This window comes from Salarias fasciatus, chromosome 6 (genome assembly GCF_902148845.1).
Source record: "Salarias fasciatus chromosome 6, fSalaFa1.1, whole genome shotgun sequence".
NCBI lineage: Eukaryota > Metazoa > Chordata > Actinopteri > Blenniiformes > Blenniidae > Salarias > Salarias fasciatus.
This window is the reverse complement of record NC_043750.1, coordinates 32,199,828-32,224,119: the sequence shown is the minus strand read 5'-3', so window position 1 is coordinate 32,224,119 and position 24,292 is coordinate 32,199,828. Positions and strand designations below refer to the sequence as shown.

Genomic DNA, 24,292 nt, shown 5'->3' with positions numbered 1-24,292 from the left:
AAAATAAAACCAAAATTCAAAGGCATTTGGACATTGTTGAAAATGTGACCTTTTGGAGTTGACAGTAAATTCAAAATTAGCAAATTTTTATTACAAAATTAAAAAAATAGTCATTGAGGCATCAAATGTGCTTGAACTTCAGGTTTCTCCATGATTGTATGCACGTTCAAGGGACTATGGAAGATTCACAGAGCCTCACAGTTTGTTGTGTTTTGGTCAAGTTAAAGTGAAAAGCATTAAGTCGGTAAAGTTTAGGCTGGTCAGTGTGGGGCTCATGATAAATCGTCTTCTTTTTCAGGAAAAGGCCAGTTTCCTTCCACGAACAAAACGGTAAAGGAGGTATGGGCCGCGGTAGCGCTCGAAGACCTGCAGGCAAACTTCAGTCTCAGTCGTCTCTGGATGAACGGACGGCTGCCGGGGACCGAGAGCGGAGGTTTGGAGATGGGCGACGGCTGGAGAAGATCCACTCTCAGGACTATGACGACGGGGAGGAGAACCTGGGTCGCTCCGAGACCCACCGGAGACGGCCGGAGGACGAGGAGCAGAGGGAGAGGCAGCGTCGGGAGGAGGAGTTCCAGAACCGGTACCGAAGTGACCCCAATCTGGCAAGATACCCGGTGAAACCACAAAAAGAGGAGCAGGAGATGCGTATGCATGCTAAGGTGTCCAAGGTACGGCATGAACGACGGCACAGTGATCTTGCGATCAACGAGGTGGGGCTGGGACCTGGTGAAGGAGGGGGAGGAGGAGGCGGTCTGGGGGAGGTGCCTGAAAACAGACTAGCCAGGAGGGGCGGAGGTGGGGAGGCAGACCGCAAGGTCCTCCTGGACAACCACCGAGCCTACTCTGTGGATAGGACCGTGGGGGGCGGTGGGGGTGCACCACCCACTGGAGGTGGAGTGAGATCGGGGCCCCAGACTGGGGGACCGGTGCCTCCAGACTGGGGTCCGAACAACGGGCGCCAGGAACCCGGTACGACACGGGCCCCCAGGGACAAAGGTGGAGATAGCCTGCTGAGGAAGGACTCTCAAAGCTCGGACCAGTCGGAGTCTCTGCGGCCGCCCCCCCCACGGTCATACAAGAGCAAGCGCGGCGTCAACAAGAGGCAGATGTCTATCAGCAGCTCAGAGGAGGAGGGCGGCTCCACGCCCGAGTACACCAGCTGTGAGGACGTGGACATGGAAAGCGTCAGCGAGAAAGGTCAGTCAGACAGATGTGCTCACTCTGCTAGCTTACTGAGCTAAATCTATGAGAAGTTACATACCTTCCTCTGTCTGCTGCCTTTCATTTCCCTCAGTTGGATACCATTGTCAATTCTCTCCTGCTCTGGCTTCATATTTGTGCCTTTCTTCTTCCTGTACCTCAACTTTCTAATGAGTTGTGAGAGCTTTCACATAGCTTATAGGTTCAGTGTTAAGTCCCCATTCAGAATCACAAAAGGCCTGAATCTATTGCCTTCTGGTTGTCGAGAGGACTTTCTGACTTTGTGTAACATAAAGATAAGATTTGAACCACGGCCGTTGAAACTTTGTTGGCTAACTGTAGCTCACCCCCAGTCAGTACAAACACAGTGTATTTTCCTGTTGAATGATTAAACGAATAATGATGTTATCCTTGGAAAAAGTTCAGCCAATCTTAAAATACCACTATCTGTATTATGTGGCTTGTTTGTAATGAAACTTTCTCCTTCCACATGTGTAGGCCCCATTTTCCTCTCCCTTGAATCTAAAATAGCCTTAGTAAAAGAATTACAGCGATGTGTTTGGGGTTATTTTGGCCCCTAAGATTATTCTAATGCCAACGAGTTCTAATTTCGGACTGTAAAACTATACTATAAGTGATAGGATGAAGCACCCGCCCAGCTCAGTGTGTCATCTACACCTCGGTGCTGTGGATAAACCCTGATGCTCTCAGGACAGCTCTCATTTATTTGGAGAGTCCCTGTGATTTAGGCCAGCAGATTTGTGGAATTGGGTCAGTGGCTCGCTGGCTACGTAATGCTCAGCAAACAGCCAGCTGCAGCAGCCGACCGCAGACCACCAGCTAAAGTCAACCCCAGCTGTGGCTGCACGCCACACGGTTGGTGCTAGCGTCGGGTAGCTGTTCTCTGCTGTGACAGAAGTGATGTTACAACCTGCTAAATGAAGCCATTTGGGACTCTTTGCGTTGAACAGCTAGTAGCTAGCGTTAGCTTCACTGTATCAGCTTATCTCGCTCACTGGCCGTGCCACAAGGGAGCTGTTCCAGATGTTTTAATCTAGATTACTATGACTCAGAGACTGGTGATGGGTAGATGGTGTGGATTGGGATTATTAGCTGTTTTAAACACACTTTAGCTAAGGATGTATCCACATGTATCTGTACTACATTAGGCAAGGTCAGATGAGATGAGTTAAGCTTTTTATGTTTAGCTGAGGAGAAATGTCTTTTTTGTGAGCTGTCAGAGCAGACAGTTCCTTTTCTCAAGAGAAGCATTGGTATCTAGACAGTTTGCTGAAGGTTTATTAAATGTCAGAAAAAAAATCCTAGTATGTCATGTGCAGATCAGGTGTTTCATTTGTTTACTTGTTCATTCATTTTTTTTCAGTGCAATGGCCTTTATCCACTGGAAGAAGCATTTTAAAATAGAATCCATTATTGTCAAAAATCATTCTAAAATGGTTCAAAAGACTAACATTTTTTGTTCACAAATTCATTATTACCAGTTGAAGACAAACTCAAAACTAGTTAAACAAAATGTGTAAACTTGACTGAAGTTTAATCCAACATCCGATCAAAAATCAAATCCAGAACCCATTTAAGACAAGTAGACAACTGTATCTAGAATTCTATAAATCAAACCTAATATTATCCTGAGTCTGAAATAAGTCGCAGACATATTCATCTCCATAGAATATGAGGGTTCGACGTCTATTCTATATTCCATATGCGTTGAAGCTCCATCGCCTCCTCGGCAGCGCTCTTGTGCCATAACCCACCACATCCATCTCAGATGCATCGTGTTGCGAAGTGCCGGTGTAGGTACCAGATCTGTCCGCGGCCCTGTGCCTTTAATGGCAAAGGAGCGTGAGATTACAGCATCTCACGTGATAACACACTGTTGCCTGTACCGTGGACACAGGCATCAACAATCACAAAGAGAAGTTGAGTGTCGCGGCAGGCGTTTTTTAATTTTTATTTGCCATTATTTGGATACTTTTGTGGTCCCATCATGGTAAATAGGCTACTAGTCGCATATTGTTCTTTTTATCAATTGTGCTTAACGATGTGCAGTGCTTTTTTTTGGACTGTAGTCCACATTTTAACGATGTGGATCAAGGGCCTAAGGCTGTGTTTTAGCTATAAAAATTTATTTTTTTAGTGGTCCTCCTCCACTTTGGTGGCGGTAAGCGGAGAAAATAGACTTGTGGCATATCATTTGTGCAGTTTGAAAATGGCTCTAAATATATTACTGTGTAAATAAGGACAACGCAATTTTTTGAAACACTGTGCCTCATTTGAAACAGGAATATTAAATCATTCTGCCCACACACGATTCATTCATAACGATGAACTGCAGTGTGTGTTCCCATTTGATTTTTACATTGCTTCTCTAATGACGTGTACTTTTACTACACCATCATCTCGATCACAGACACATTTTATTTCTTACTACTGATACTGAGTGGACCAAAGAGGTGAAGAAAGACAGTTTGGAGGAGGTTTAATGTTGTTTTTTTTTTTTTTTTTTTTTTTTTTTTTTTGTGTACGTAGGTGCTTTTTAATTTTTTGTAAAACAACACCTACTAGTGGCCCAAAATGAAAACTACATGGTTTTCAACACTGCCTTGTGAAACGAAAATGTAAAAATTATACATTTTTGTTTGGTACGTTGTTGTGTAGACGGAGCCTCAGCACCAAGACATATTCAGACATGTACAGTGTGATTTTGGCGTATTTGTGATTGTCCATTAAAATCTAAGTGTGAAGGATTCACAGATATCTAATGTTGTGCAGCCAAAGACTGAGATGTTTTCCAAACAGTGTCACAAATTCCTCAGCCACCTCACTGCATTGTACAGCTCTGGCAACAAGCTACACCTGCTAACTACCAATAGAAACATTAATATTTCAAGCTGGTTGATGATCCATGTCAAACTTCAAAGGGGCTGTATCATGCAAAATTCACTTATTGTATGTTTTAACCTTGTTATATAGTTATGTACTCACCAAAAACACCCCCAAAGCGTTTTTTTTTCCTTCGTGCCTGTGTGTTTGAGCTTTCCTTATTTTTCTGCTGCTCAGAGAGGCAGCCCCTCCCGTACCTGTGAAAACAGTGTGTATCCCATGTTGACGTCACATGGGGAATATGGCTCCCCTGAGCCCCCCTCCCGCAGGCCCTCGGCAAGCAGCGTTGCCGCTTTTTGTAACTCCGATTACGGAGATAAACTTTAACCACTGTCTGAAAGCAACAATCAAGCAAGAGCAAGAGTCTGAAGGGTCTGTGCTTGGTGAGTTTCTAACAGGAAAAGACCTTTTTGCGTGTCTTTGCGTGTAGAGAAGCGAGAGCTAAAGAGCTAAAGCTAGCCAGCGTATTTGTTTTGAAGCTCCGATTGGTTGAAGTATGCTGTCAGTCAAAGTCCACGGGGGAGAGGCGGGATTTTCAGTGAAACAGAGCGTTTTTCTCTTCCAGGTTTCAGAATTCGCCCCAGAAAATCTTTTATTTCACACAAAATGACTTTTCCTTAGCGCCAAAAATAAACTATTACCATGTTAATGCCATTTCTAAGATTAGGACTAGCTAAAAAAGAATGATACAGCCCCTTTAAATATTCATTTCAGGTTACATGTTTGGCAAAGGAATCTTCACATACATCAGCATGAACAGTTTTTTTAATTTAGTTCAGCTAATTTTTTTTTTAAATATTAAAGCAGACAAGAATGAATTTCAAATAGCATTATGAGGATTTTTTTATTCGCAGCTTTAAAACTGTGTTTTCCAAGTAAATATATTGTAAAAACAAAAAATAGATTATATTCTGAGTCAGTCCACATACATCACTCAGATTATAGGCTTCTTTAAACACACTCTTATATAATTTCGATGTAGAAACATTTCATTATAAATATATAAATCTCTTAGTGGGATTATTGTAAGCAGTTTGTATACGTGGTGTGTTTGCCATCCCATCATGTGGAGTCATTCCTGTAGTGAATACAAACAGTGAAGTAGGTGTATGTGTGTGTGTGTGTGTGTGTGTGTGTGTGTGTGTGTGTGTGTGTGTGTGTGTGTGTGTGTGTGTGTGTGTGTGTGTGTGTGTGTGTGTGCGTGCATGAAGCACAGACACACACCCTAACACACACTATCCATTTAGTGTGTTTGCCTTAATGAACAGTAATAGCTTTGTGCTAACTGATTAATGTACAGCATGTGATGTGTTTGTCAATCCATGAAAATACTTTTTGTTTTTATCTGTTCTAAAGTTGTTCAAAGGATTGAGTTCTTCAGCAGAGAAACTAATCTCGTGTTAGAGACTTTGCCTAAACTGGATCCTTGCCACCTTTGTTCCAGGACTTTATTATTAGAAGGAAATCCGACTTTATTGATCTTTTTGGGTAGATTTTTGTTCATAGTTAACCATAGCTTCAGAAGTTGTGGTCTGCTGAGGGTCAAGGGTCATGCTCCGGCATTAACAGAAGTAACCAGTGGGAATTCAACCTTGCGCTTGTAAGATCCCATTTCATTCTGTACCTGTGGAAGGTTAGAGCTCCATCCAGTCACTGCATGGAAAACTGAAACAAACAGAAATGAAACAACTAAAAAATTAAAGCTGCTGTAGGCAGGATTTTCCTAGTTAATGCTAATTTTTCTGTGTTTTCTTTGAATTAAATGTCAGAGTATCCATTGATAATCCTTTAGGAGTGTAGCATAATTGCACTACCGCGAGGGCGCAGCGTTTCCATCTGTCTCTGTTCTGAGGTGAAAAGGAATCTCTACCAATCCCGGTATCTTTGACCAATCAGAGGAGCCCCTGAGGCTCTAACTGTGATTGGTTGAGGGGCGTTCGACGCACGTTCTTGTGGGAGGGGCTTAACTTGCGTAAGGAAAACAGGACCGGATTGGCTGTGCAGGGTTTCAAATCGCCATCTTAGATGGGTCAAATCGCCATGTTGATTAGGTAACCCTAAGCAAGATGGCGGAGATGCCGAGTCCTGCCTACAGCACCTTTAAGTTCTGACAAAAAAAAAAAAAAAACACTGAAAATTTTAAATCAGATTTGTTTCATATAAACAGTGTTTACTTCATGTAAAAGTGCTCAATTCCCCTGTTTCTACTTCATGCTCCTCATGGATTTTTTCTTACGACAACATTTTCAAGTGAAAAGGGAAAACTTTCGTTGTATTTTGAGTTTCCGTTCATAGCTCCATGTTACTGAAAATGTATGAATGACCCGACACTTGACTTGCTTAAATCTATTAGAATTCCTCTGTCAGTTTGGACTCAGTGAATTCAGGGATGTTATGGTCCAGATCTGGGTAGAGATCTCTCTGGACGCCATCCGTCATCTGATGAGGAGTCCTGACAGGGAGGCAGACAAACATGTGGAATCCACACAAACTGCCACGACTGTTTCAGATAAACTTTGGACATGATAGATAATATCCTGGTACATCAGTTTTCCAGGTTTGGTATGTTTGAATTCAACCTTCTGTCAGTTGATCATTTTGTCACCTATCAACTGTATTTTTCTGATTCCTAACTAATATCAGCAAATTTACAACATGACGTTTTCACCTTTGACATCTTCCCTCCACCTGGACGGATTCTCATCCGAAGAGGGAACGTAGTTTAAAAGATTTCTGTCTGTGCACAATTCTCATTTGTCCAGGTCTTTAACATGTGTGAATTTAATCATGAAACTCTACGCGCACCTTGGAAAGAAGTCACTGAACACACTTCAGTATCAGTTTGAATTTCTGTCGTTTTTTTTTTTTTTGTTTTGTTTTTTTTTATGACATTGCTTTTGTTCCATGTTTTCAAATCAATACAAGTGAAAAACATTCAATATAGGCAGATTGAGGTTCATGTGCATTTTGGTTCGTTTTGATTGCTGAACATTTTACATGTCGAATTAATGAAGAAGTGAAATTTGATAAAATCCGGTACGTTAAAGTCATGACGAACCCACTGCTGACAGGGATGATGGTGGAGATATATATAAGAGGAGGCCTTGAAGCAGGTGGGGACATGGCATGTCTCCAGTGAGGTGCTGAAGATGTCCGTGGACACTGGAGACAGCTGATCAACACAGTGCTTCAGGATGGATGGAGAGACATGCTGGCCTTGCAGAGGTTCTGTGTCTTGAAGGCTGCTGACAGTGAAAGTGCATTTTGCATTTTCGTGTGTTAATTTTGCATTTACTCAAAAACATTTTCAAAACAATCTATGTGTAAGCACAAACAAAAATGCTGAAATGTGTAGTTTTTCATCTTGGACCACTAGTGGGTGCTGTTTGTTTTTTCAATGAAACTTCGCTCAGAGAACAGTACGCTATAAACATTAACAATGGCGAGTACGCAGATATTCGTAAGCACAGAGGACAAAGTTGGATTGCTGGTCGGGTGACTCTTGGAGTTATAACACTCAATAGGAAACCTTTGCTGTCATTGTCCATCTATTTATACAGAAGAACTTTTTACTAGTGCCTGGTGTACATGTGCAATATCTGCATCACACACAAAAAAAAAAAAAGTGTTTTCCCTGGTTTCCACAGAGGCAGAGCTAGAACACTTTCAGGAAGTTGCCTTTTCAGTCACTCTGAGGACCGTGGTTGATTAAGTGGTCAGTGTTTTGTTTTCACTTGAAATCATTTTTGTGTATGAGAGACTGAACAACTGACCCAGGTTCTAACCTCACCCTGACTTCACTAGTTAACTAAGTGAAGCAACTGTTCAAACAGTAGTGAAATAGGTTTTGTACCTCACTGCATCTGTTAAAAGGACACACACACATGCACACATGCACACACGCACACACACACACACACACACACACACACACACACACACACAGTGTGTTTATCCTCATACCTGTGATGTAGCGTCAGTCAGAGGAACAGAACTGACTCTGTGATCTGCTCGCCGTGTTCATCCTCCAAAACCCAGGAGGCTGACTCAGCACGTTAAAGTTGCAGAGTCAGCGTTGATCCTCTCGGGCGTTCTCGGTGGACTTTCAGATTTCTGATTAGCGGTACCGGAGTCATGTCTACTCAAACGTTTTTCTGATTTTCTCTGCCGCCATCGCCGGTGGACGTTGTGGGCAAACCTGTCATCTTCCATTTGGATCCTTCTGAGCGTTACGACAAATGTTCCAGACAGTCAGCAGAGCGAGTGTTTCTGAGTTTTCCCTTCAAAAGAGCTCCTGCTTCTCTTTACTGGAAACTAAATCACTTACTTACTTTAACTGAACATCTTTAGAGGCTTTGAACAGATGCTGTCTCTCTGATTTTGTCTTAAACCTGTCAGGTTCTTCTGGTCACGCTGTGTTCCATCCAGCAGAGCAAATGATCTTATTTGGAAACTTCCTGTTTGTTCAAAAGTACACTTTGTGGAGAAAATGCAGAACACAGAGGGTCTTAGTTATTCAAAAATGTATTTATTTATTTACACTTTTTTCATTCTGCGAAGAGATGATCGAATTTTGAGAGTTTTCATCATAGAAATGATGATTTTTAGGGATTTTAATGCTCTGTACAGCCAGTATATGGTATATGCATATTAAAAGAGAAACATCAACATCAAGCAGTTTAAAACATCAATCCAGTTAGACTTGTGCATGCAGTGCACTGGAAAGAGCACTTCTGTCCACCAAAGAGTGCTGCTCTGAATAAAAATAGCTGAGTTCTTTTTTACAGGAAGTCAAGAATCGGTACGATGACAAAAGCGGGAGTTAAAACATATGTTGATACTGAGGAGGAGATACAATGAGAGGACAAGGTGTATTTGAATGCTTCATGCATGTCCATGTGGATAACATGGAGACTTTGTTAGCTGGCATTTCAATAAAGGGTTAACGTCTGGTGTCTCCGAATGCAGAGCTGCCTGAAGAGTTGTACTTTGGTTTTTATGAATTCAAGGTCTTTTTTTGCTGAAGTTCATCGACTGTTTGGTTAGAGAGAAAACCACCTTTTTCAATGTATTGAATTCATACTTTATCAAGTGCACATTTCTGCAGCACAAACGTGTTGATGGATTTGTTTTTCTGGCTGTGTTCCTGCAGGTGACTGGGACTGTCATCCATTAGATCCTGCAGTTTGGCATGTGAGTTTGGAACACGTACATCTCCACAAAACAATATACTGTCTATTCCCGACTGTGAAAGCAAGATACTGGACATTCCTGTTACTAGATACAGTATGAGATATTTTTTTTGTAACTTTTCTTCTTCAGTGTGTCTTGTCCTATATTTCTGCATGAGTTAAACTGTAAACACCTAATGACATTCAACTGAAGTTACGTCAGTTAGCGGAAGGAAAATGCTGTATTTTCTAGGTGTTATCTCATAAAGAAACAGATTTTTGAACTAATGAAAAGAAGAAGAAGCAGCAGAAAAACAACTGAGAACAACCACCATGCAGACAGCTTTTAGGAAGACAATGTATTTACCCTAACCCTTCTGAAATTGTGTCTGCAGCATCCAGTTTCCTGGCAGCCATCTAAAGAAGGAGACCACCTGATCGGACGCATCACTCTGAGTAAGAGGTCGGCCATGCCACGCGAGGCTGGATCCCTCCTGGGCCTGAAAGTGAGTATGGTATCTTCAGCGTAAAGAATAACTTCTCAGATTTGAACTTGTATGCCATTAAAACGCAATAATTGGATGGAAACGTCAAAATGCAATGTTCATCCTGGACTTAATGTGTCTTTTCTTTCCTTCCTCTGTCTCCTATCTCTGCGTGCAGGTGGTCGGAGGGAAGATGACGGAAACAGGAAGACTCGGGGCCTTCATCACCAAAGTGAAAAAAGGCAGCCTGGCAGATGTTGTGGGACACTTACGAGCAGGTTCAAACACACTCAATACGTCTTCCTGTATCGATCAGAGCGACGGCTTCTCTGTTGTGGTTTAACGCTGCTTTCACTCAGGAGCTGGTTCACTTTGATGGTGTACATACTGTATATACAGTGTGACTGATAATTTGCTTACAGTTCTAAGTTATGTTGTATGTTAGTTATGTCTAGGAAAGAAACTTATTCATTTGAATAAAGAGTAACTTTAGAAAGTACCTTCATTGTTTTCCTCTGATGGGCCAGTCTTAAGCTTTGTATTCAGATTACATTAATTGCAGTGTGTGTTAAATACTATGATGATTTTATCTTAGTTCAATAATACAGTGACAATAGCAGATAGTAGCATGAAGATGCTCTACAATGTGAATGTTAGCTGAAGTTACAGCAGGATTGCGGTATGGTTATTACAATACCAGTATTTATAAAGTGTGTGTCCACACTGTGGTGTCTTTTTTTGAATACCTCCACCTCTGCGAGAGTCTAGAATGAAAAATGATGTTTGGTTCCCAGGTGACGAGGTGCTGCAGTGGAACGGGAAGTCACTCCCGGGTGCGACCAAGAAAGAAGTTTACAACATCATCCTAGAGTCCAAGGCTGAGCCACAAGTGGAGATCGTAGTTTCCAGACCTATCGGGTAGGATGCAGATCACTACTAAGTCCTGAGTGTGACTGAAGTACGCCAGATTCTGTGCTGACTGCTGGTTTGTCTCCTTCCTTCATCTGAAAGCTCCATCAACAGAATAATGTCCAAAAACGTCTTGAGAAAAGTGTATAGAGCATATCAGTAAGTAGAGCGGACCGAGTGGGCGGAGCCTTTTCCTCTTCGTCTCTCCTGAAAACCCTGCAGATCCCAATGAAAAAAAAAAAAAAATCCCTTTTTTTCCCAGCTGTTGGTTTTTCCTCGACTGTCCACCACAGTTTGATGTGTTCGTCCCTGGAAGATGAATGCCCACACATGACATTTATTGTAGTATAAATCTGAACGTGTTCAAAAAAAAGTCTTTGTTTTTTATTTTTTACAGAGACACACCGAGAATCCCCGAGTCCTCCCACCCTCCTCTAGACTCCAGTAAGTAAAATGCTGATCTTATTTATATTTACAGGCTTCACGTTGAATTGGTATATAAACACCTGGATAAATTAATCTAAACCGAGCAGAATCCAGTTAAAGATTATAACTCCAGCTCAGATATTTAAAAGAAACACTAACATGGCATCAGAAAATAAAGATGAATAAAATAAAATGAGAGAGTACCAAAAACTGGACTGAAATGGAGGCGTCGTATTGCAGCAATGATTGGTACTGTCATATAGAGCTCTGCTTTCTGGAGCTCCAAACCCTGAACGCAGATCAAACAGCAGAATTTTATGAACATTAACCACTCTTCACTTCGTCCCTCAGCGGGTTCAAGTTCCTTTGAATCGCAGAAGATGGACCGGCCCTCGATATCGGTGATGTCCCCCACCAGCCCTGGCACCCTCCGAGACATCCCCCTGGTTCTGCCCGGTCAGCTCTCTGTGAGTATCAAGAAGCAGCCTCGGGACTTAAGTAAATGGAATTTGATACCATATTTGGGGTTGGTATCAAGGGTGGAGGTGATAAAGATGAATATTCTGCCTTGTTTATTGTATTTGTTTCAGAACCTTCCAGTTGAGCTGCCTGAAAAAGAGTTTAAAGAATGGGATAGAAAAATAAAATAAAAATGGGATAAAAAGGGTCCCAATACAAGCTATAGTGAGTGATGATAAATTATGGTCAAATTGGAAAATGAAAGTAAATTCATGGCTGGGGGTATCTATAAAAATCTGGACTGAAAAATGCAATCTAAAAAGTCAGTGTAGGTTCCTGCGATGGATTGCATATGATACAGACTTCAAACCGAACAAACTAGACAATAGGCTCAAATTATGGGAAAATGGTCCAAAGCTGCATTGGGAAATCATTAAAAATAATGCAGTAATGGGATTTCAAGAAATTAAGGACAATTTTGGCCTTGGGAATCAAGATTTTCACAGATATTTACAGCTGCAACACTATTTGTGTCACGGTGGATGGACTGAGCGCCTTGCATGGCAGCCGCCTCCACCGGCGTGTGAATGTGTGTGTGAATGGGTGAATGTGATCCTGCAGTGTAAAGCGCTTTGGTCTCTGCTAATGCAGATGAAAAAGCGCTATATAAGTGTAGTCCATTTACCATTTACCATTTATTTAGAGCAGGGGTCACCAACCCTGTTCCTGGAGAGCCCCTATCCAACATGTTTTAGTTCTCTCCCCGCTTCAACACACCTGAATCTATTTATTCTCTAATCACCAAGCAAAGAGCAAAGCCCAGTAACGAGCCTGTTGATGCCAGCAGGTGTGTTGAAACAGGGAAAGAAGGAAAACATGCTGGATAGGGGCTCTCCAGGAACAGGGTTGGTGACCCCTGATTTAGAGCAAGAAATGAAAAAAGCTAATACAGAAGAGTCATGGTCAAGCATGATTAAAATTATGATTGAAGCTTATAGATCTCAAATACTCAAAAAGCAATTTCAAAATTGTACACTGTCTTGGAGGGCCTAAAAGCCGATAGTACTGAATATGTAAAAGAAAGATGGGAGAGGGAAGCAGAAATAGAGCTGACTGGAGAGGAATGGAGAGAAATAAACGAATACCAGTGGAAAACCACAAACTCTTCTTCCTGGAGGGAGTTTGGCTGGAAGAACACTGTGAGGTTCTTTCTGACCCCTGCACAGAGGAAGTTTGAGGATACCAAACGTTGGAGGTCCTGTGGGGCAGATAAAGCTGGTCACTTTCATATTTTCTGGGGATGCCCATTAATAAAGCCTTACTGGATAGAATTGAAAACAATTATAGATGAAGTTCTTAAAATTAAGATTCCGTTGGATTTCAAAGTATTGTATCTAGGGGAAATAAAAAATGTAAATTTAAATTTAAAGACAAGTGAAGAATTCAAAATTCTGAGAATAATGCTTTTGGCTTGTAAAAAGGCAATCACCAGGAAATACCGAGATGTACAGGTGCCAGAAGTACAAGAGTGGATAGCGATAATGTTGGGTATTTATAACATGGAAAAGCTAACTGCATCGGTGAGATCGGAAATGGACAAATTTAAAAAAATCTGGAAAAATTGGTTAGACTACATTAGGCAGGATCGACCAGATTTTGTGTAAGAGCTGGTTTAACTGATTTGGGTCAGGATATTGTTAACAGAGTATTACTTTTGATTATTAATGTGAGCGAGAATACTGATAACAATCAGATTTCAACCCCTGTAGAAAAGAAGGATGAGAGATTATTACTCAACGAACAAACGAATGTGAGCACACAGATATACATGTGTACTGTGGGGTAATCTGTAACTAAATATATGTGTGCAACTATCTGTTGATTGGGCAACAGTATGAGGAGAGATGGACACTGCTGTATGGACTCGATCTTTCACCCTGGTTCAGCTACAAGTTCAATTAGAGTTCTATTCAATTTTTTTTTTCCTTTCGTTTTCTTTGTTTCCCCTTAATTTTTATTTTATTGTTTTTATTGGCTCCTTTTTTTCAAATGTCAGTTTGTGTGGATTATGTCAATGTAACTTTAAAAAATGTTTTGTTTTTGGAAAAACCCAATAAAATGCATATAAAAAAAAAAGAAGCAGCCTCGGAGGAAGGCGAGCGGGGTCCAGGCCGGGGCTGACCTTCATCTTCTTTCCAGGTCAAGCTGTGGTATGACAAAGTGGGTCATCAGTTGATCGTTACCGTCCTTCAAGCCATAGACCTGCCGACCCGACCTGATGGACGACCTCGAAACCCCTACGTCAAGATGTACTTCCTCCCCGATCGGAGGTCAGCTCCTCGGAGTGTTCCTGTCACCGTCTCGTTCCGCTTTCTCTTTGAGAAACAATTTCCTGTAAGCTGCATGTTTTCCATCCACAGCGATAAGAGCAAGCGACGTACCAAAACCGTGAAGAAGAGCGCCGAGCCCAAGTGGAACCAGACCTTCTTCTACTCCCACGTCCACCGGCGAGACTTCAGGGAGCGGATGTTGGAGATCACGGTGTGGGACCAGCCCCGAGTGCAGGAGGAGGAGAGCGAGTTCCTGGGAGAGGTGGGTGATCTGTCAGAGGAGCACAGCAACTGATTTAGGACAGAGGTCAGAAGGGGTGAGAGGTCATTCTGAGCTTTGCAACAAAAGTCATGAAACTTTATCCTCCCGTGACAACGGAAGCCCGCTTAAGCTATGCTTTTTTTTTTTTTTTTTTTCTCGGGCCAGTTGCCATTGTCCGTCAGCCTCTCTCGGCCGAGTAATGGGTGCTTTTAGCTTGTCCGGCGATTTATGTAGGCCGACTGTGTTGCCGTGTTATGACTGACTGTGATATCAGATGAGAGCGAGCACAAGTGCAGAGACTAGCGTGGGAGATGAGAAAAGAAAAAAAACAACCTTCCGATCAGGATATAATGCCAGAGTTCATGATCTTTCAGGTTTGGCAAGATGATTAACTTGTATGTGTTTTTAAGAGGCTTGTTAAAACTACTTATTTTGGTGAAAATGTCTCTTTGTTAACACAGTAAGATTGAATATGCCTGAAAATGTCAAATAAAGTTACAAAAACACATGATTTCTCTTCCCTTTGTGGTTGGACCTTCACAGTTGTATCAATTGCTTGGATGTCATTTCAAATTAGAAGAATTCCGATATGAGACACTTTCAATATAGCTGATTTTAAGTTTTGCTCACATTTTGAAAGCACCTGACCCTTCAATAGGTCACAGCCACACTGGCACAATCAAAACTACTCACAAGACTATGTTAACAACACAAATCTTTAATTGTAGATGAGGGATGGATGAAGTCAGAGGAGGAGCGTGGGTCTCAGTACAGAGGGGGCGGAGCATTCTCGATGGGCCCTTATGATAGTAATTTTACCATTCAAACAATACATCATGCGACTGTCAAATCAAACAACACACTAATGCTCACTTTTATTGAGCCAAGCAAACCTATATGCCTCAGAAAGCAGAATAAAGTCACAAAACAAACCAATTCACAAAGTTGTTCTGAAGAAAAAATACACATAGGCACCCCCCCCCCCACACACACACACACACACACACAAACAAATGTCACCTGACAGCTGACAATCTCAGAGCGTCCGCTGTCCATGGTGCTGAAAACTCAGATTAAAAACTCACTGGCTAAATCTGTATCATCTTTGAAGCAGCTTAAATATAAAATGAACACAGCTGTTCTAAAAATTCACAATCTATTCAGATAGATATAAACACAGCTATCTATATCTTTTGGAATTCACGTAAATTAGAAAAAAATAGACTCGGCAGTCTCTTATAGTTGAGAGCAACACAAGGCACATTCAAATAGCCAGGTGTTTAAGACCACAGCATTCTGATAAAGATATTATTTTTGAAGGTTTCACTGACTCACCAGTGGCTCCGATGTTAGGTTTTGGGTAGTACCGCTAGCGGCTAGCATAGAGTTTAGCATACTGTTTAACTTCCCTCCAAAGAGTTCAGATCAAGTGCAAAAGAAAAAACTCATTCATGCCGCACAGCCAGTCAGCGCTGGCTTACAGCTCTGATGCATTCATGGACAGTCGTAATGTAAGAATTGGCAAATTGGAGCCCTCAATCATATGTGTATACCTTCTCGCACACACTGCACATTTTATTCTAATAATTTATTTCCGAGTAAATGTGAACACATCACATGAAACAGGGCCCTACAACCTTGTGGGCCCTGGAGCGACCGCCCCCTTGCCCCCACTCTGGCTCTGCTACAGGATGAAGTGGAACAACAGTTACGACTGCGTGGTTGTCCAAAATGATCGGAATGAGTTTTATGATGTTCCCCCAGGAGAAGATGCTCCAGTTAGACATGCCTCGTTGGAGGCTGAGATTGAATGTGGACCCTGTTAATGCAACAGTTACTGTTTATTTGGGTGAGAAATGTCAGGTGTGGCGTGTGAATGGGCTGAAATATGTGTCTTATGTTCAATGCGTGAGAGTTGAGAATTGAAGTCAAGTCAAACTTTTGTAGCGGAGTTAAGCGTACTGTTAGTGATGTACAAAGCAACAAGTGTTACCAGAATGTTTGCAGAAGTTGTTTTTTACTTCAGAAGATTAGGACAATAGAAGGAATCATTTTAAGATTTTAAGATTTTAATTTTAACTTCATTTTAAGCATCAATTTGCAAGAACAACTTAAAGGAGTCATATTATGCAAAATTCACTTTAACAAGGTGTCTTTACAGTCATATTACCTCGCAGAGCCTCTGTATGATCCCCCAGAAGTGAAAAATTCAGTCACCTCCCTCAGTTGCGCACTCCACTTTTAAGGAAATATACACTCAAACACGCGATTCTGAAATCATACTTTTGTCTACCTCAACAAGAGAACACCCCCCTCCCACCCCCCCACCCCACTCAGAAGAGGATCCAGCCTTTGGGGGGCCCCCGGATAGGTGTTGCCGTAGCCTCATTAAGACATTCAGATTTGAAAATTGTCTTTTTCCTCCTTGTCTTGCTACACCACATTTTTGAAAATGAAACTGAAACTTAAGCTGAAACAGTCGAGGGGTTGTGCTTCTGACTGTGCCCCCACCGTGTGAGAGCGTGGTAGTGGCCAGATGCGTTCAAGTGCATCAAGGAAAGTAGACTATGAAAATCAGGCTGTTCGGAAGAGGGCTCCTCAGAGCCACTTTTTAGACCGCTCAAACTCCAAACATAGGATGAATTTGGGGCAAACAAACTTATATACTATGTTTTTGGGCTTCTGTGACCTATAAGACATGACTGAAAAATAGCATAATAGGTCCGCTTTAAAGCAGATGAGCATCTTTATATATGGTGTCAGATTAAGGAATCTAAAACAGAGCTGAAGATGTCTTTAAATACCGTTTATTCAAAAAAAAAGTTTCAAAACCGAATATTTAGAGAGTATGAATGAATGATGATGAATGATGGCTATTATATGGATTGTGAGTGATTTTGTGTGTTGTGGAGTATTGATTGTAAAATAATTGGCTGACAGAACATCTATTTGTGTGTTTAAGAAAAGGGTAGATATCATAAGATTTTTTTCTTCCTGATCCTTTTCAATCATGGTGGTGCACGACCATGTGCACAAATGTATTTTACTTTGTGTGGTCTGAAGTTGTGCATGGACATGTGCGAAAGAAACAGAAGATATGTTTGAGTTCAACCGAATATGTTAAAAATGTACCATGTACTTGAAGACCAACTAGTGACTTGTGTCTCAAACGCACCTGCTTCTCCTCTACGGTCAGTAAAGACACTGTTTCCTCTCCAGATGTGATCACATCTGGAAGCTGCCAGAAACGGTTGAAAAGGTCCATCAGAAAGAGTTTAAGCAGAGTGTATCAATGAACTGAAAACTCATTTTTCCTAGTTTCGCAACCATCTAGTGTCTCTCTCTGTCTCTCTCTCTCTCTCTTACACACACACACACACACACACACACACACACGCACGCACGCGCGCGCGCGCGCACCCTGCTGTGCTGTGCTCAAGGCTGCTGTGCAGATCGATGCCAAGATTTTCATCTTTCTGTTTTTAGATGGATTTTAAAGTTAAATTTAAATCTCTACACAGCAGTTACTATTTTGAGACGCACGTGTGTGTGTGCGTGTGTGTGTGTGTGTGTGTGTTTTTAAAATAAAGTTACCTGATATTTCCTTGTGGTTGATATTGCTACATTTTCTTCCAGGTGTGATGATAAAACGTCTGTATTAATGTTTGATTCAATTACATTTTTTAATATATATCAGCCAAAACAACACACACAACAGTGTGTGATCAGTGTGTGACAGCGCCTTTTCCCTCCTCTGTCCTCCTCTCAGATCCTCATCGAGCTGGAGACGGCGCTGTTGGACGACATCCCCCACTGGTACAAACTGCAGACGCACGACGTGTCCTCCATACCGCTGCCCCAGCCCTCGCCGTACCTCCCGCGCAGACACGTCCACGGAGACAGCCCCAGCAAGAAGTTGCAGAGTACGTGGGTCCCTGAACGCACCACCAACCCTATGTCACTGAACCTGCCGCATGTCTGAGCGAGCGGTCGCTAACCTCTCCTTTACTCAGCTCTCTCTTTCTCTGTCTCCGATGAGCCTCTGGACCTCACTCTGTCCTGTATGTGTGTGTTTTATACGTGTGTGTGTGTGTGTGTGTGTGTGTGTGTGTGTGTGTGTGTGTGTGTGTGTTCGCAGGATGCCTTCGCATCATTGATACAGAGTTTGATGATGATTTGGTAGTTGTGGATAAAGGTGGGTGGGGGGCATGTTCCTGAGTTTCTCCTTGTGGTAGCCTGTAGGAGTCCAGCACTGGGTGACAGAGCCTCCTTCCTGCGTCTGATCCAATTAAACTGGAAGAGATTCATTTCTTGCTGAGTCACGAGCGGACTCACTCCTGAGACGGCGGGGAAGGACGGCTCCTCTTCCTCTGCTGGGCCGTATAAACACCGAAGCACCGACTGCATGTTCGGCTGTCGGGCCGCAGAGCCTCACTGCTCCTGTCCTGCATGCTTCTGGCCGCCCTGCACTGAGGGAACACCGACCGTCTGCAGGGCTAATTCAGTGTTGTGATTTCATTTTTCACTTCCCGGCCAGCCGATCCGCGACAACTGCTTAGTTGTGTGTCTGTTTCTGCTGGAGCTTCAGTTCCTGTCAGTCAAACATGGAGCTGGTGCTCACATTTCTATCATCTCTTCCTTCGTTTTCAAACACTGATGCACGTCTGGTTGCTCACAAACAAATTGGGCACAAAGGACATTGTGATTTTGGTCACCTCAAACCAATTAATCAGTGTAAAACAGGAGAACACAGCAGTGCTGTGCAGATTACTGTCAACAAATCGCCCACATTGTCTCCGTTGCAGAGCTGCTGTCTCTCTCAGTCCTGGAGAGACCAGCTGTTTCTACTTCTGGATAAGTCCAGTTCAGTTTGTATTTTCAAAAATGAATCAATAGAACGCACACCACTAATACCCCTTTCACACTGCAACTAGCGGGTCAACCCGTGTTTTTGACCCGCTAATAATCGCCTTTTGAGTCCTTTCACACTGCCTGCAGACCCGCCTGCTGGCGAGCCGCGTCGCTGCGTTTTCCCGCGCTGATAGTGTCCCGCGTTGATGACATCATCAGCGCGACGGCGCAAAGCAAAAGTAAACAATGGACTAGAGCTCAGTCCCCGTTACCTGTAGACAAATCTCCTCTTCCCTACGGATCCAGAGGAGCTCTCTGGTCTCGCTATCTTGCCAATACTGGGTCATCCTGACGAAGTAAAACTCACGCTGTGTCCAGAAACAATAACCAGCGCGCTAACGTAGCCACGCTGCGTCGACGTCATCACGTAAGTCACCGCGTCGACTCGCGTCTGCCTTCCACACTCCCTTTCGCCCCTCCCACTAAAAAGCCGATAGTAGCGACCCGCTAAAAACCCGCGTCGATTGCAGGGTTGAAAGACCCGGGTCTAATGCAGAGTGAACCCTTTCACACTGCCATGAGGAGCCGATTAATTAGCGGGTTTAAACGGGTTTTTTGGCCAGTGTGAAAGGGCCTTAAGTGAGTTATTCTGTTTATTCTGTATTCATTAAATTTAGGGAGCAAATTTAAAAACTGCTTATGTTTTTAGGTCTGTGCTGATTTGGACATTTTAACTGGACTAGAAGTTGTTTTACCTGTTTTATAGTATTTTCCGCACTTGCTGTACTTTTATTTTTTTCATTTGAGTATTTTAGCTCTATTTTAGTGGTTAAAGACATTTTAGCTCTTTCCTCTGAAGCGTTCTTTTAATTGGAATCATCTTTGGTTAGCTTATCTAGAGTTTCTAACCATGGAAACTAAATATTCATCAGCTGCATCGAAAGGCAGCAGATATGTGACAAAGTGTGATGTGACACATATTTGAATCACATGATCTATAAAAGTATTTTTTTTCATTTCAAGCATCACACTTGTCACCTTATATAACACCCAGAATTCAAGCACCATCCATAACTGTGGAACTCTTAGGGCCTTATATCTCATTTAGGAGTTAAATATCAGAATCAGGCGACGACAGGTTCTCTGAGTCCATGTTCTGCATGGTGCGGCTCATGTGTGCTGTACTTTATGTAGCTGTGGATGTCTGATCTGTCATCTCCGCCCTGCGGGGGTTCGAATCCGCTGTGGGAGATGCATATCTCGTCCCAGCAGGTCTGACTGAAGCGCTGCAGAAACAGTCAGCGAGCTCACTTGACCACCGCCTGCAGGCTGGTTGTCTCCTGTAAAACATCCTGCAGAGATGTTCTACAGGCCGGAGGAGAGTCAATGGCATCTGTGATGGTAGTGAGCAGAACACAGCACCCAGCGAGCGCCCACCCCAACAGACATGTTAATGCTCCGTGTGTGTGTGTGTGTGTGTGTTCAGGTGCAGAGCGTAACTCCAGGGACAGAGAGCGGGGCAGTACGCTGGCGGTGCCGGAGCAGCAGCGTCCGGTCCAGCACCGCTCGCGCTCCGTGTCTCCGCACAGGGAGGACTCCTGCAGGGCTCGATCCCGTCCTGCTTATGTACCCATGCAGAGGTGAGCAGCAAGTGCATACACCTGAATATACCTGCACACATCTGCATACATCTACACACAACTGAATATACCTGCACACGCTGATACAGACCTACACACATCTGCATACACCGACACACACCTGAAAATACCGCATTCACCTGTACAGACCTGCACATATCTGCATAGAACAATGCAATATTTGTAGGCATTGTATATTGGGTTTTCTTGATTTATGAGGTTAAATATGGCTTTCACTGTCATAAAGTTTAAAATATCAGACTTTAACATTTTGGATTTAATTATGAGAGATTAGTTTGTCAGTCAGTCTTTATTGGCGCGGTGGCAGTGCAACACTACACAATGAAAATGCAATGTGCGTTTTCTCTCATTGTTGTAAAAATATCCTTAAAAAATATAGTAAAAAATGAAATGCCATTCAAAACAGAGGTTAGAAAGAGAGGGCATACAGAGAGTACAGTGGCATACGATGTTGATCCTTTACAGACTGTAATCATGAGGTTTGAAGTAAGGGTTAAACATTCCCACTATCTAACGAGCAGCATTTAGGATCCTGATAGGCTTTTTCACTATAATTCTTTGCACCTGTCATTCATGCAGCTTTTCGCTTCTCGGTTAATGTATTCAGGAATACTTGCTTCCTTTCAGGAGTTTGGATGAGATTCACCAAAACCGCCAGCACTCCCACTCTCCGTCCCGCTACCACGAGTCGCACCTGGAGCACCAGCGCTCCGGAGACTCAGACTACGAGTACTCTGAGGACAGGTAACCCGCTCCGGGGCATCTGTGGGGGAGGGGCAGCGTGGGGCAGGTGAATTCTCAGTGGTGCATTAAGCAGTAATTACACATTAAATCTGCTCATATTCTGACAAAGTATTTGTAAGCCTCTTTGAAGCTAATCTGTCAGCATTTAGTGTTTTTGGTTGTAATTTAGCTTGTGTAATGTAAATTCTTTGCAGACTAACAGTGTGACGCAGCATGTTGAGTCTGTGCTGCAGCTCAGTCTGTTTTCTGTCATTCATGAACTCACTCTGCCTGTCTGAGTTTCCATCCTCTTCTGTTGTGTTTGTACTTTTTTATTTGTTCACACATCGTCATTGGCAATGACAGTGAGGTCCTGGAGATGCACAGGTGTGTCCGCGGCGGGAGTGCCGAGTGCCTGCACACAAACAGGTAAAGAAACCATGAAAACAACAACAACAGGAGCAGTTCAGCTTTGTTTTGAGAGGTCTCCTCATCTCCATCCTCCATCCTGTCACATCTGAACACACTGCTGAGGAATGGTGATGATCTTTACACCATGTCTGCTTCTTCAGCACCTGCATGAGCACACACACACACACACACTCCTGCCCATGCTTTATGCTGAAGACTGGGGACCATCATTTCTGCTTCACTTCTAGACGCTTCTACTTCAATTAACACTACTTCTATTTCAATTACCATACATTTCCACTTCAATTAATACCACTTCTATTTCAATTAACAACATTTCTACTTCAATTACTGCCATTTCTACTTCAACTACAACCACTTCAGCTTCAATTAGTACAACTTCTTTTCAATTACCATACATTTCTACTTCAATTACCACCACTTGTAGTTCAATTACTGCCACTTCTGCTCCAATTAACAATATTTCCACTTCAATTATCATCCCGTCTACATCAATTACCATACATTTCTACTTCAATTACCACCTCTTATACTTATATTACCACCTCTTCAACTTCAATTAACACCCCGTCTACATCAATTAACACTACTTGTACTTCAGTAAACACTGCTACTACTTCAATTAATACCACTTCTACTTCAATTAACACCACTTCTCCTTACTCTCTGGCACAGAAGTAAAATACACAGACCACGTGGGGATTACAGCCCTCACCCTGACAGAACACAAGGCTTTTTTGTGATTGTTTCTTCTCATTCATTCTTATGGATGTTTTCTGTCACCGCTGTTTTAAAAATATTTTTTTTTTCTACTTTTGTTTTTCTGTTTTCTGTGACGTGCATGATTTCTACTCGTACAACCAGAGGCGTAGCTAGATACAACAACACACTGCCCCCCAAAATGCCCCTCTTAGTAAACGGTATCCATAAAGACATTTACAGGTAAGCGTTCAGTGTGAAACGCTTTTGTACCCCCCGCCGCCCCAAAATCCACCCCCAACCCCACATCCACCGCCGTGTGGTTGCAGCAGACCTGCTGTGCTCACTGTTCTTGGAGTGTGTGTGTTTTCAGTGTACCGTTGTGCTGCTTCAGGACATGTTGATTTTCCTTACATGAGTGAGGCAGTGGTTCCCAACATGAGGCCCGCGACCCGCTGGTTCATTCAAATCTAGAGCAGCTCAGGAAACTTGCCCACATTCACACTTTTGTAAGTTAGCTTCTTTTTAATTTTTGTTTTTGACCAATCAGAGGTGAGATAGAAAGCCCATAGTTTTTCTTTGAGGCAGAGAATCAAAGTTTGGGGACCACTGAATTAAAGGACGTGCTGAGAGTCCGTTGTAGCTCGTCAACTGTGAATCACATCGGCTCAAACACAGTGATGGAATCAGCTGTATATTTACAGGAACACCTGAAATAAGGACCTGAAAGATCTGCGAGGGGTCAGCTTTGGACTGATGTTAAATTATCTTTCAAGTTGTTTTAAGATGATTTTTAAAAGAAACAATTTTACAGAGATTCAATACAGAAATTTGTTCAAACCTTAAAATATATCAATCTGCAAAGAATCTGTGGGCTGTGGTTGATGAGCTATAACATGTTTGAGGAAATCACAGTCGTCGTCCTTTAATGGGTGTATCAGATGTTGACCTTCATCAGAGGATCCTGATGATGTTCTCCTCCTTTCTCCGTTGTGCCGCTTCTTGAAAAGACGCCTCCATCACTCATTCGTCATCACATCATCACATCTTTCCTCCATTTCTCTGTGCTCTGCCTTAATCCTTTTAATGGGACTCCTCGAAATGTTGCAGATCCACTGGAGCTCGCTCTGCTCGCCACGTGCCGCCTCAGCGGCTTTAGATCTGTAGATTGTGTTACGTAATCAGCATTACTCGTAATCTCTCCATATAGAAATGTGTGTGTGTGAGTGTGTGTGTGTCCATTCTCTTACATAATGAAGTCAGAGGCTGAATGTAGATAATTTTCTGGTTGATTCTCTGACCAACAATATTCTGAAATATTCCACTTGAGCAAAATCAGGAATGTAAAAACAGGAGAAAGAAAAAAAAAAAACCTCTTCAATTTACGTTTTTAAGACGTTTTTTTCTCAATGAGTCATCAGGAGTGATTTAGGGGAGAAAAGATTTTTCAAAAAATGTTTTCATGTTTTTTTTTCTAAGGAAGGAAAAAAAATGCTCAATTCATTTTAAACACGAGCGATCTGTTAATTGATGGGAAAGAATAAATTTCAAAATATGTATTCCAGGAATTTTGTATTATCTTGAAGAATCGTGTAATCTTAAAGTACATTGGTGATGACTAGTCTATAAAACATTTCAGTTAAAAACACATCATTGTTGCCTGTCAGTTTCAGAAAAGTTTAGCATTTTGAAAATGTCCGTTTACACGGAAATGACCAAAATGCTGAAAATGGTGTTGTTTTCTTGGTGGGCCACTAGTGTGTGCTGTTGAATGATT

General features: G+C 42.4%; 1 protein-coding gene across 3 annotated transcripts in view; it reads left to right on the top strand.

Annotated features, from left to right (window-relative positions):
* Positions 1-24,292, top strand: part of rims1b (regulating synaptic membrane exocytosis 1b) — a 67,567-nt gene that overhangs the window by 31,723 nt on the left and 11,552 nt on the right. For 2 of the 3 annotated variants that reach the window (XM_030095067.1, XM_030095069.1), the window contains exons 6-21: positions 299-1,200; positions 9,260-9,300; positions 9,674-9,784; positions 9,942-10,041; positions 10,558-10,681; positions 10,775-10,831; positions 11,070-11,116; positions 11,450-11,565; positions 13,757-13,887; positions 13,978-14,149; positions 17,919-18,072; positions 18,288-18,344; positions 20,487-20,640; positions 21,289-21,405; positions 21,751-21,813; positions 22,681-22,758. In XM_030095067.1, coding sequence (XP_029950927.1) covers positions 299-1,200; positions 9,260-9,300; positions 9,674-9,784; positions 9,942-10,041; positions 10,558-10,681; positions 10,775-10,831; positions 11,070-11,116; positions 11,450-11,565; positions 13,757-13,887; positions 13,978-14,149; positions 17,919-18,072; positions 18,288-18,344; positions 20,487-20,640; positions 21,289-21,405; positions 21,751-21,813; positions 22,681-22,758 — 2,424 coding nt within the window. The remainder of the gene's footprint in view (positions 1-298; positions 1,201-9,259; positions 9,301-9,673; positions 9,785-9,941; positions 10,042-10,557; positions 10,682-10,774; positions 10,832-11,069; positions 11,117-11,449; positions 11,566-13,756; positions 13,888-13,977; positions 14,150-17,918; positions 18,073-18,287; positions 18,345-20,486; positions 20,641-21,288; positions 21,406-21,750; positions 21,814-22,680; positions 22,759-24,292) is intronic. The other variant, XM_030095070.1, reaches the window with a different exon arrangement.